Below are 13,377 nucleotides of genomic sequence, written 5' to 3'. Positions count from 1 at the left end.
TCACTGAAGTTTTAGCATGGGTCTATGTGTGTGTCTTAAGTTTTCTCTCTCTACAATTTTAACGCACTTGGCCTGAAGTCACACGGCGCGTTGCTGGGCAACTCTGCTCTGACATCATCACATCTCTCCTGGAAGAGTTTCTCACTGTTTTGACAGGCGGTACTCCAGATGGTGTGTGTATCCGGGCATGCATTTGAATGTGTGTGTGTGTCTGTGTGTGTGTCTACAAATGTGTTACTACTGCCATTGTATGATTAACTCAGTCTGTCACAATGAAACAGATCCACATGTCACTGTTATTATGGTCTAGTTATATGATCCATTATCTAGCATCTATTGTACCACAATAAATAATAAATTCCAGAGTGTGGGTTTAATGATGCTTGATTGGCATCATCAATAATAATAACATAATGATCATAATCATGTTTTCATTACTTTATAATCACCTGAAACTATCTGTATGGTTGTATCTTTGTTTCTTTAAAAGGAGCTCTTTATATCTACATTGGAAGAGGGTTGTCATGGAGTCCGCCATGTTGCACCGCAATGTGTCTGAACGGACAAACCAAACACTGGCTCTAGAGAGGGGCTTTCATGTTTTTAATGTCACCATAGCTTCTTCTACACACAGGAAGAGGTGAGAGGATCTTATTTTTACTGCAGAAATGAACCAGGGGGGGAAATCGGCCAAGAATTATGGCTGTAGTGGATAATGAGCTCAAAAAGACAAAGGCTTACTGTCAGAGGGAAATCATTCTGAGGGCCTGATAGGAGACAGCGTGAGGAGGTTTTATGTTTTACTGATTTTTATGTTTCACTTCTTTACACACATGGCTTCTAATAGTGATGGTATCTCACAGAGATTTTCCCAGCAGTAAATGTCGCTCAAAAACGTGGGGTTGGGAGATGGACATTTTCTTAGAAGCAGAATCATCCATTTGTTTGTTAAAGCCAATACTTGACAACAACTGGACAAGACTTCAAATCATATCTAATAGTACTTTTCCCTATCTCTGTTAAATAAGTGACATTACCACTGTTTTGTGCATAACGACAACGTGTTAAGAAAGAAAGTTCTTGATATACTGTATATACTGCATATACTGTTGTAATTTAAATGAATAAAGCCCCACAGTTCTTGACTTGAGGCTGTCAGTGGTGACACAAAATAAACAGATTATATCTGCATCTTTAACCATAAAATGTCCTGGAGTAATCTGCAGACCCCACATAGGACACAAGGCAGGTTAAGACTATACTTGAAAACAGAGGTAACTCATTCAGGGGTAACTTTACGAAGGAAATAATGAAGAAGGTGGAGTGGTGGAGAGTGTGAAGAGTCAAATTGACAACTGGTCAAAATTAGAAGACATTTCCAAAAGAAAGGCTTAAAGTATGAGGCCAAAAACCTGATTTCTGCGGCCACTGTGAACTTGACTTTTGACCACCCCAATGTAATCAGTTAATCTGTGAGTCTAAGTGAACATTTGTGCCAAATTTGAAAGGATCCTCTCGAGGAGATCTTAAGATACGGTTCATGATGCAAAAAGGGGCTTTGTGAGGTCACCGTGACCTTGACCTTTGACCACCAAATTCTAACCAGTGTATTCTTGTGTCCAACGGAAGGTTTGTTTCAACTTTGAAGAACTTCCCTCAAGGTTTTCTGTTCACAAGAATGGAGGGACAACCCCAAAATAGAATGCCTCCGGCCACTGGCTGTCACTGGCACAGGGGCATACAGTAAAAAGGTGTTTTGCTTTTCAGACCATCCTTGTAGTGCTGATCATCCGTCTTTAGTGGAGACAACATTACATGTTTATAGTTGCCAGCATTTGCTATGCTCCGTGGCAAACAGAGAGTATCCCTTTCATCACATCATAAGGGGTATAAAGGTCTAAATAGACAGTGTAGTCTTCTGAAGGTTTGTAACCAGCGCGAGCAGCTTTGCCTCTGTACACAGTATCTCTCCTTGAATCTCTACTTGATACTGTGAATTATCAAACATCCAAAACAACGTCTCTGAGATAACACACTTGGAGCTGTGCCGTCACAAAGAGGGAAAGATCAACCGCAGGCCTCCCCTCCGATTCACCTCACCTCACATGCTGAACTCCCTGATCTTTCCACTTGACACGGCTAAAAACATCAGACCGAATTCAATAGCGCACCGATATTATTGACAAAGGCTTTTCATGCAGCTCACAGCACACTATCTGTCACACAGCCTGTTGGCCAGCATATTGATTTGTGAAAGGGAGAGAGAGGTGAGCGACAGAGGGCAGATGGGGATGAAGAGAGGAACACGGACAGACTAAGAGAGAGATAGCACAGTGAGTGATACGACAAAGGTGAGAGGAGAGATAGAGACAAATACAGAGGGGCAGTCAGAGGGTGAGGGAAGAAATAGGTAACCCGACATAAAGCAGTCAGAAAGGCTCTTTGTCTTTATAGCTGCACGTCATCTGACTGCTAGGATGATTAGTGGGGAAACATTTCTGCCTTGACATCTCTCTGAAGTAGCACAGTAACAAAACAAAACAAAAAGACAGCGGACATGAGAGGAAACTGTGGAGAAACTGTGGAAAAAACGTGTTGCTTGATGTGATTTGGATGACACGCACATAGGTAAAGAAGAGGACAGAGAGAAAGTCAGGGGAGAAAAGAAGAAAATTGTGGAAAAGATTTCTGCATGAAGTCATGCTGCAAAAACAAAAACTTGTGCAATCATTGACCAGAGCCAATGGATCTCCTACTCTCTCCCTCTCTTCCTTTTATTTCCCCTATTATTCTTTTGCTCTCTCCCCTCTGTCCTTTTTCCTTAAAGTCAGACTCTCAGGAGACAGATGAAGGTCTTTGTGAGCAAACAGAAAACAGCTGATAATCAGTGCAATTACTCTTGTGTGTGGTTACGTGTGTGTGTGTGTGTGTGTGTGTGTGTGTGTGTGTGTGTGTGTGTGTGTGTGTGTGTGTGTGTGTGTGTGTGTGTGTGTGCCCAAGAAACATACCCGCAAAATCTCTTCAACACAGCTGGAGTCATTTGGAAGGCTGACCTGGAAAAAACAAAGGAGAAAAAAGTGAGACACTGACTTCAACACTATTTATAGCAGCATTACATTCAACACATTCTCACAAGGCAGAGGTGCAGTTTACCATGTCAATGTAAGGGTGGTACATTTCAGACAGTGATAGTAAAAAGAAGCACACTCATTTTCACTTGATAAGGGATAATTATACCAATTCAAATGTATGTTAAACTGTAGCAGTTTTAAACACTGACTTAATGTTTCCTCCTGACAGGGTCCCTGTTTATGGCTTGAAAATATGATCACCCTGCCGATGTAATGTAAGCTCAGGTAATGTTTCTAAAGTTGTTGGAAGTCTAAAATTGAAAAGCAGGATCTAGCCGCTAATGTCAGCATAAGCTGTTCTTGCTTCCAGGGTCAGCTTTACAACAGCGGGAAAATAACTAAATACCAAACGAACGTGGTACTGTGAACCTTTAATTTGAATGGAACCTGTAACAACCGAAACAAATCTAAACTAGTGAGCCAATTACTACGTATATAACCTTGTTTACTAGAGTAGATGAACACATTGAACATTCTTTTCAGTTTTTGTTAAATTCCGAGATGTTGGGGCGATAACTGTCCTGGTAGCACAGGCTCCCTGCATACAGTTGTCAGTCTTCCTGCAGAATGTCTTCCCCCATTCTCTATCCCCATTTCACATGTACTGGCCCGTCAATAAAATGCCTAAAACAAGAACTGCTTTTGTTAGTTTTTTTGCTTCAGCACGTAGAGGAACTTAAAGTTTGATGGGCTAGATTTCTGTGCCTTGTTACAGTTGCTCAATCCTTTCAAGGGGGGTCAGACGACTCATCTATTTCAAAACAACCATTCAAATGACTTTTACTCATTCCTGATGTTGTAATGTTCAAAGACAAAACATTCGTGCCTATTGGTTGTGTAAGAAGAAGTATGGTTAGAATTATATTTAGCCTCCACTTTGTGTGATTTATGAATACTGGCTTGCGTACGTTGGTAAAGAAAAGTAATAGAGGGACATTTAAAAAAATGCGATATTTCAAAAAGCTTTAAATTCCTGTGGTTTGGCGAGAGTTGAGTTAACCACAGAACCATTTCAGCTCCACAATTCCTGGGATTGACTGAGTTTTATTTAAGGAGAAAAAGAGCGTGTTTGAGCTCAGACATATGCAGCTCCTCTGATTGAATTTATCAGTTCAATGGCCACACACTGCTAATCTGTGCCAACATGTGCTCTTGTCAATTAAGTCTTTCTTCGAACAGGAGTGATCTGGACTGGTGAAGTAACATCACGGCAGAGGCCTGCACTACAATTCAGAAAGGTGTGTGACAAGCACAATTTAAATCATCACAGAGGGCGAAACCAAAGTAAAATGTTCATGTCATACAAGTTGAACGAAAAATGTGAAGTTAAAAAAGAGATGTTTCTGTAGCTGGAACAGTTTGCTTTGTCAGTTCAGCCAAAGTGCACATTGCTGGTCATGCAAAGTACAGAGTTGCTCTTCCATTTATTCCAAACAAACCATTATTGCTGCTGCTGGAAACACATGACTTTGTTACCTAAAACCTACAAGACCCGGGAAAAAAAGCCCTTTGCCAAATTATAGCTTCCAAAAAGTAATTGAAAACAAAATAAAGCAATTCACTGGGCCAGATCTGGTCTTAGATCAGTCCAACAACAGGCTCATTAAGGGGGAAAGGAGATGAAGGAACAGCACGAGGAAGAAAGGAAACCTAAGAGACTCTGTGGCCGTTTCACTGTAGAGCTCATGTCTAACACATTACTGCACCATAACCTCTGTCACACACCATTACTAAAAGCACTAACATGACCAAAGGAACAATTTAGTAACTCCAATGAGAGGGTTGACATCATAACCCCCCTAAATAACTGACTGTCAAAACAATAATACAATAAAAGTGATTTGGAGTGTGTTGTAGACACATTCTAAACTGCTTGAGCATCAGCACGACAGAGTCAACAGGAAAACAGAGGGGGCAGATGTGTGCTTTAATTTGAGCTAAAACATACAAATCGGAAAACCTGAGCTATGACAACATAAAACAGACGTGCTTAGGGTTAGGGTTGTATTGTTCTTGTACTGACACATCAGCCAGGTCACCAACTGCTGTCATAAGGCATATGTATATATATAAAGTATTATCTTTATTTACGATAATTTTGAGGTTACTTTAAACTGATTCATGCACTGCTGCCCTCCACGGCTTTTTTTTGCACTGGGTTCTCATAGGAAGAAAAGCTAAATTCTATTGGTTGGGGAATTTTGAAAGACTAGAAAGAAAGAAAGAAAGAAATAAAGAAATAAAGAACTGACTTAGCCTCAGTTTTTTTGCTTTTCATGGTCAATGTTTTCAGACCTGCTCTGATCCTGAAAACAGTCTAATTTAATTCAAAACAGATTACGACTTGCATGGAAGTAAATTATACATTCTCAATTATAAATCACAAATTGTATATTTTAAATCATTCATTGTTCACTGCAAAACTTCCTTAATTATACACTGTGAATTATAAAATGTCAATTAGCAACAGTCAACTCTAAAATGCATTGTAAATTGAATATTGTAAATAAGTTGTCAAATAGCATTTTGAATTAAACTGTACATGGTAAATTGACAATAAGCTATTGTTAATTTAAATATTAAATAAACATTGCATTAAAATCAAGTAAAATTTAAATAAAGAAATGGTGGTTAGGTTTTTATAGCGCTGTATTTATTATCTATTTGACATTTTTAGATATAAACCATATGACACTAAGACACATTCTTCCCAAAAGCAATGAGAATGGAGTCTTTGTGCCCAATAAGACATCTGCCATGTCATTTCCCAGTAGTTTCACACAATAACATGCCACATTTGATGGCTTCATACAAAAACATTTAAATGTGATTTCCTACTTCAGCATTAAACACAGCTGGCAGACAAAAATGGAAACACTCATATGATTTCAGGCTCGCTGAGTCTGTCTGTCTATTTCTGTCTCTATCCATCCGTCCATACATCTGTCTCTCCCTGCCTCACTTTCACTATCCCTGTCCATCACTGTTGTGTACTGGAGCATGACACTGATAATACCAGGGTTTAGTGTTTGTTTCCTATTTACAGTATGGGCCTGTAAACCAGATGGCATACTGAATTCATTTTAATAGGCAACACCCTACTTAGGCTTTGAAAAGACAGAGGTCTACTCCAAGCGCAGTGAATAGAAGCTGCCGTAATGGATTCTAATGGACATGTGACTCTTACATGTCTTATGTGTGTGTGTGTCTTATAATTGTTCTTACTGTGAGATCACGGTTAATGTCAAGGACTGAGAGATGGAGGGAATATGAAAGAGAAATGAAAGATGAGTGACAGCCCGGGAGGAAGTGCGCAGGAGGAGAAAGGACCACATTTTGAGAGAAAATAGATAGAGAAGAAAAATGAGACCGAGAGAGAGAGAGAGAGAGAGAGAGAGAGAGAGAGAGAGAGAGAGAGAGAGAGAGAGTTCTGGGGGAAAATATAGCCGAGGCAATTACTGAGGCAGAAATCCTTTCTCTCTGAAATAGCTGCTCAGATAGATAGACGTCTGCACACACACACACACACACACACACACACACACACACACACACACACACACACACACACACACACACACACACACACACACACACACACACAAATCTCTCTCTTATACACACATGCACCGACCCAAAAGGCAGATTCACTCACTCATATAGACTCATAGACGGATACAGACGCATACACACCACAGCGTGTATCAACATAGTCAGATTTAGACACATGCATAGTTGTTATTATTGAAGTCAATATTAATAAGTCTACTGTTAATTTTCCTGATTAACTGAATAATTGTTGTTTAATGCACAAGTGTGTTGCTCACACTTAGAAGACATGCAGTGTTGAAAGGAAATTTCTGCCAAACATTTGGACATTCAAACACAAATTACATATTGTTATGTTGTTTGAGGTGAAAAAAGTAAAAACAGCCCCTTCAACATTACAAGTGTACCTTCTTCAAATGTTAATAATAATGATAATAATAATAATGGCTTATATTTATATAGCGCCTTTCACAGGACCCAAGGACGCTTGGAAACTGTTAATACACTGTTACTTTAAATTACATCAGTAAGCCCAATGAGTTTATGAAGTTCTGAGTGTTTGTAGGTCATCAAACCTTTAAATATGCCACATAGGACTGGGTAATATTCTCAAAAGTAGTAGAATGTATCAAGATAAAAAAAAAAAAATCATATCAGTCAAAACCACCACCACCATCACAGTAAATGTCACATTATTATTATTATTTCAAGTTTAAAGACAGATTTTTGCTCCTGGGTGAAGGTTGTGGTGTTAAACTCTTGTTAATGAGCAGAGACAGACTAAAAGCAAAACATTTTACAAATCTGAGGTGGATCAACTACGTGTTATTACTCCTCACTGTACATAATCTTTTACATATATATTGCACACAAAAAATATTATCTTCTTAAAACACAACTCTAGTCTTTTATCATCCATCAATCGTCCATACTACAAAAAAATAACTGAGCATTATTAGTTCAAACTGCAACTCAACCTCATGTTGATGAACAATAATGAACAGGTAGAAACATTGTTGAACTATAAGAGATGGGTTAGTGCTGAGTTAACTCTATGTTATTTTTTTATTAGGGACAGTGAGAATATGTGGATTTCAAAACTAAACCACTATTTTAACACCTTTACATTTTCTGATGGTTGTGGGAAAATCCTCAGTCTTGTGGTGAGAGAAGTATTGTGTTTCCATAGTTTTAGCATTAAAATCTGATCCCTTTGGGTCAGATTTAAAAGTTAAAAAGTAACTTTTGGTTACATTCTGCTTTGCATAAGGCTCAATATGATATGTGCCATTAATGAGAGAATATAATGTATACATTTAAATACAATTTATAATTTAAAAACATGTCATTATTGGGAATTGAGTCAGTTGTTCAAAATGAACTTCCACAATCTGATTGAACATTGTTATTTTAATCTGTATCAAAAGTTCAATGAATCCCATATCCACAAATCAAACTTTGCCTCATTGAGCATCGACATCCTCTGCACCTAACCCTCGACGAGAGGGAGGCAAAAAAAACTTGAGATAATATCAATAGCTCAATCAATAGCTTGTATAATAAAAACCTTCATAGGGTTAAATTCAGGGATAGTCAGTACCTAGAATAAGGGCTTGTTGTTGGTCCTGACACTCCATTCTGTTTGGCTGAATAGGTTCTTATATTAATTTGTCATATTAGCGAGGAGCCTGTTCACACTCACACAAGCAGCCACTGATAAAATGACATAACAAACACGTTTAATGTGATTCCACTCAAATGATTCCTTTTTATGTGCCTGTGTCTTTTTTGTGTTTCAAATCCACCAGCGTCTTGTTTCTTTTGTACTGGAATTAAAAATCATTAAGAGGTAATTATAGTAATGTGTTTAAGACTGTAGAAACATGCTCTCCTCTGTGTGTGTGTGTGTGTGTGAGAGAGAGAGAGAGAGAGAGAGAGAGACAGAGAGACAGAGAGAGAAACAGAGAGATGAATGACTCAGTGAAAGCATGTGGGATGACAAAACATGAATTAATAAAAACACCCCAAAAGACATTGAGTCTCTTCATGTCAACACAGAGAGATGGTAACATTTGACTTGGAGATAGGCAGGAGCAGAAGATGAAAGCGAAGCGAGGAGACACAAAGAGAGAATGAAGGAGGATAATGAGCAAAGAAAAAGAAAGATGTGCAAAGACAAAGTCAAACAGAATTAAATCTGGAGCCTGATGAATGTAAACACTTTCTCCTGCGCTGTCCTCTGAGTGCTACCAACTCATCCGCTCCTATTTCTCTTTCATTTTAGAACCATTTTCTCAGGATATTTTCTCAGTAAAACGAGGAAGGGGTTTACTTTGTCGGGTAAATTACACAAACTATCTGAACCCTGTCTTCTGGCGCGGTCCTTGTCGTCACCAGGGAGCAGAAAAGCTGTTGCTATTCTGTCACAAAAAATGTCAAAGTCAAATGAAAACTGTCAATCATCCGGTCCGTGCCACTGAAGTTTTGAGTCGTATACGGTTCAGACTGAGGTCCAACAGGGTTTTGGAAAATCTTCAAGGATTTTTTGTCCATGGGCTTCTCGTTTATTCAGTTTCATCTGCTCCTTTTATCATCCATATTTCAGCTGTTTACAGAGCTGGAGTGGCTGCCATCACTGGGATTACCAGCATGCTAGATAGATCACAAGAATTGCCCTCAAAGGACACAGTGTGTGTGTGTGTGTGTGTGTGTGTGTGTGTGTGTGTGTGTGTGTGTGTGTGTGTGTGTGTGTGTGTGTGTGTGTGTGTGTGTGTGTGAGAGAGAGAGAGAGAGAGAGAGAGAGAGAGAGAGAGAGAGAGAGAGAGAGAGAGAGAGAGAGAGAGAGAGAGCACGTCTGTGTGTGATTCAGTTTGTGCATGTTTGAGTATGAGTCAGCCTGATAACCTAAAGATTGTTGAGCTCATATAAAAAGTAGGTTCATCACCTCATGTGGCCTTTTCACACATTTTTATTGACCTCACATCTCAAACACTGTGGTGCTTCTCTTGTGGTTCTGCACTGCTCTCTCATAAAGAGCACTTCATACGCTTCCTTAACAACATATCAGTGCCTCTCATTGTCACAGTTCTGTAGTCCTCCCTGTGTCTGATGTTGTGATATCACTCTGCTTGAAGCTCAGACTGAGCCACTATATTGAGCTTTGTCTTTGTGATACTGAGCACATGGCCAGTGGCCGACTGAAGAACACATTCTGCTGTGGAGTGGTATTGTAAAGTTTCTAGGAATTCTTTTTCCTAACTGGTCATCACTGTAGATGTATCAGCTGACTCAGCTGACTGTTTGAATCCTGCAGGACGACTGTTGGACACAAAACCAGAAGTGGTGTTGAAATTTGAGGGTAAAAGAAAAGGTTTAATTGAGATTACAATTATTTTCTTGAATAAACAGAAAAGTATGTTTTTCTTTCGTTTGATATCACAGAGAAGACAAAATATGACGTATTTTACAGAAGAACACGAATCGGACTGTGGTCTGAACGCTCTGATGAAGCTACATACTTACTCACACTGTAGCCTCTTTTTTGTGTGAACTTGCATGTGCTACCTCTATACATCAGATTCAGCACGTTCTCATGTATGATGTCAGACTGTGCATTAATCTCAACATTAATGCTATACTTTTACAGAAAAGTAATCTTTTTATAGATTTTATGTTAATGTTGATTCCATGTTAAATGTCCAACAGCAGCATGTGTCCCTCTCATGTTTCAGCGTTCTGATGCAGCAGGTTCATGGTTGGATCTGATCCCCAACAGGCAAAACACCCAGATTTGTTTTGCTCTGATGCCAATGAATCTTTGATTGCACCTTTTTAATTCTCCTTTCCATTCACTGACGTTCACAGTTGTTTTCACTGGTGAAATGAACTAATGTCACCTTCTAACTGACGTTCGTTCATTTACACTTCGAGCTTGTTCAGTTTAATTGAAGCTGCTCTGTCCAAGCAGCTGATTGAACTCAGTGCTCTCAGATTGTTAGTGTGTGAAAAGACAGATTCTCCAACAGTGACAGTGGCAACTCATGCACTGATCACAGCATGCTAAATAGCCCCTGTTTAATTTATTGTTCAGATAAAATCGGTGTTATTCACGTATCAGCATAGCTGGGAATCAGGAGCTGCTTTACTTGGATTAAGTAGTTTGTGAAAACACATTTGTCGAAATAGGTAAGCTGTTATTTCAGTGTCTATTTAATTTAGTTAATGTCAAAGTTGATTAATCTTAAGGAAACCACTAAACAAGAGGTGATCACAGATATAAACTGAGTCTTTGAATTGCAGTAATTTATAACTTTGGTGACTTTGAAATGATGAATGCTAAATGCTCATTGGTTAAATAAGGGAATTACAGTGGATTTTAATTATAGATTCATTGGTGGAGGAACAACAAACATTTTACTTAAGTAAAAGTACAAATAAATAGACAGACCTGTCTGCTCTGATTGGATCAGTGGATCAAGTCCCTTCTCATTATTGATTACTTCTTAAAAATATAAAAAAACAACTTGCACAACAAATGTAACAACTTGCTTTGCAAAAATGTAAGTGGAGTAGAAAGTACAGATATTTGCTCGTAGTGGAGTACAAGTACAGATACATGAAACATGTACTTAGGAACAGTAATGAGGTTAATGTACTTTGTTACATCCCACCATTGACTAGATTCAGAGCTGATAAAATGCTATCACACTGCAACCCCAGAAGAAGTGTTTTAGCTGTGATAAATATCAGCTGACACATTGATATATATTTTGGTGAGAGAACATACACCTTTAATTTATAACATTAATGGCTGCAGGGTCAGAGGAACCTGATGCTGTGCGTGCTGCTGGTTTTCTGGGACACATAAATGGAACAGAGTTATTGTAAGTGTAATTAGTTCTAACTGAGTTTTTCCTGCTATGTGAAGTCAGAACTGCCGTGCTCTCCCTCTGTCGCTTTCATCTACACTAACCGCTTCCTCTCGCCTGAGTTGCCTCTATAGCATTTACAGCCCGGTAAGGTAACGATACATACGAATGCACAAACACACACCCACCGGTTTTCCCTCTTTCTCTCATCTCTTTTCATTTGTTCCCCCCTGTCCCCCCTTTTTCTCTTCCATATCTCTCTCTGTTTTCTCTCTCTCTCCGTCCCTCTCCCTCTCTTTCTTCATCTCGTGTTCCCCACACCAGGCTGTGGAGAGGCAGATAAGGAGTTGATTTACCATCCAATTAAATGTTGTCATTGAAACATTGCTTCAAATAAGCCTGTCGCTTTCACCCTGCGCTAATTGGCCTTCCACCAGCATGTGCATGCGTTCGGATGTGTCTGAGTCCTTATGTGTGGCGTGTGCGTTCGTCTTTTTGTGTGTATCCAAAGCTGTACTTATGACCAGCAGATTCAGATAACGGCTGTTCCCCACTTAAAGAAAAGGCACATTTTAAGTTCGAGCTAAGTTTTACCATCCAACAGAGATAAGTGATGAATTTCTATTCAGAAAATTCTGTTAATGAATATTTTTTTCTAATTAACATAAAATGAAATGACTACATGTAATATGAAAAACCACAGAGGATTATCAACAACTCTGCAGCTCTTCAGAGGATAAAACACTTAATGTAGCTTCTAGCATAGTTTAGTTTTACAGCACATATATCATCGATTTAGTCTCACCTCTTACATAACTCTTGTTTCAAATAGTAGACAGCTGTTTTCACAAGAAAACGTTTCAATGAACCAACTCTACACTACCTGCTCTGCACAAGATGGCAGTAAACAAAGGTAGCAGCTGGCTGCCTGGTTATTGGACACCGAAACACAGCAGCTGTATATAAAAAAGGCAAACGTTTGCTAATTTGGCTCATTTATGCTCAAGGTTAGATACGTATATGGAAATGGTCAGAGTCGTCTGTCTGTACTCTGCTTGTCCGTATGTGTGCAAGTCTTCTGAAAGCTTAGCAACACGGACAAAACAGACAAAATTGGAGCAGTGCCACTGGAAATAGTTTGGGGCAGTAGCTTATAGTTCAAGCAAGACAACCATACTTTTTGAGCAGAGACTTTGTGAGTTGGTTAGAGCGAGTGAGTTGGTGTGTTCATGACCTTTCTAACACATGACAGATGCAGAAGTGAAAAAACTAAAAGAAGACAAACATCTCAAGTTAAAAAAGCAGTGCCATACACGTAGAGGACACCAGCGAAGAGAGAGTTTTAGGTGACAAGTGTTGATGTTATCTCCCCAGCAGAATGAATGTGTCTCGGTCGGCCTCTGCCTGCTGCACCACCCCTCACCTGAACACTTCGGAGATTTCTGTTTTGTTGTGAATGTGTGTGAGCGGAAAATCTCCTTCTGCATTGCTCATGTGTGAAAGGCAAACTCTGGAGAAACTGCGCGGACATTCTCCGGAGTTCATGTCTGACAATGGCTAAACATTCCGGCGTAAAGTAAGTAATGGAAGTATGTGGACAGTGACAGTTACGTCGTTTGAAACCGACTTATCTCTTCTTGAATGCAAAGGTGGTTAGCACACACATACATAGTATAAGATTCTTCCTTTTCTCACTTCTCTCTCTCTCGCTATAGGTATATATATATATATGTATATATATATATATATATACACACACACAGTCAAAAGAGAGTTTTTATAGAATTTTAATAAATCCATGGGAAAGCGGTCTCAAAACTCATTTATCA

General features: G+C 39.1%; 1 protein-coding gene across 1 annotated transcript in view; it reads right to left on the bottom strand.

The window, feature by feature from the left end:
- The window catches only part of aff2 (AF4/FMR2 family, member 2), a 155,116-nt gene that overhangs the window by 69,690 nt on the left and 72,049 nt on the right, over nt 1–13,377 (bottom strand). Inside the window, exon 5 of the mRNA XM_035162169.2 lies at nt 3,009–3,053. Within this exon, the coding sequence (XP_035018060.1) occupies nt 3,009–3,053 (45 nt within the window). The remainder of the gene's footprint in view (nt 1–3,008; nt 3,054–13,377) is intronic.

This window comes from Hippoglossus stenolepis, chromosome 7 (assembly GCF_022539355.2).
Source record: "Hippoglossus stenolepis isolate QCI-W04-F060 chromosome 7, HSTE1.2, whole genome shotgun sequence".
NCBI classification, from domain to species: Eukaryota; Metazoa; Chordata; class Actinopteri; order Pleuronectiformes; family Pleuronectidae; genus Hippoglossus; species Hippoglossus stenolepis.
Note: the sequence above shows the minus strand (reverse complement) of the source record. Positions and strands in the feature narration are given on the sequence as shown.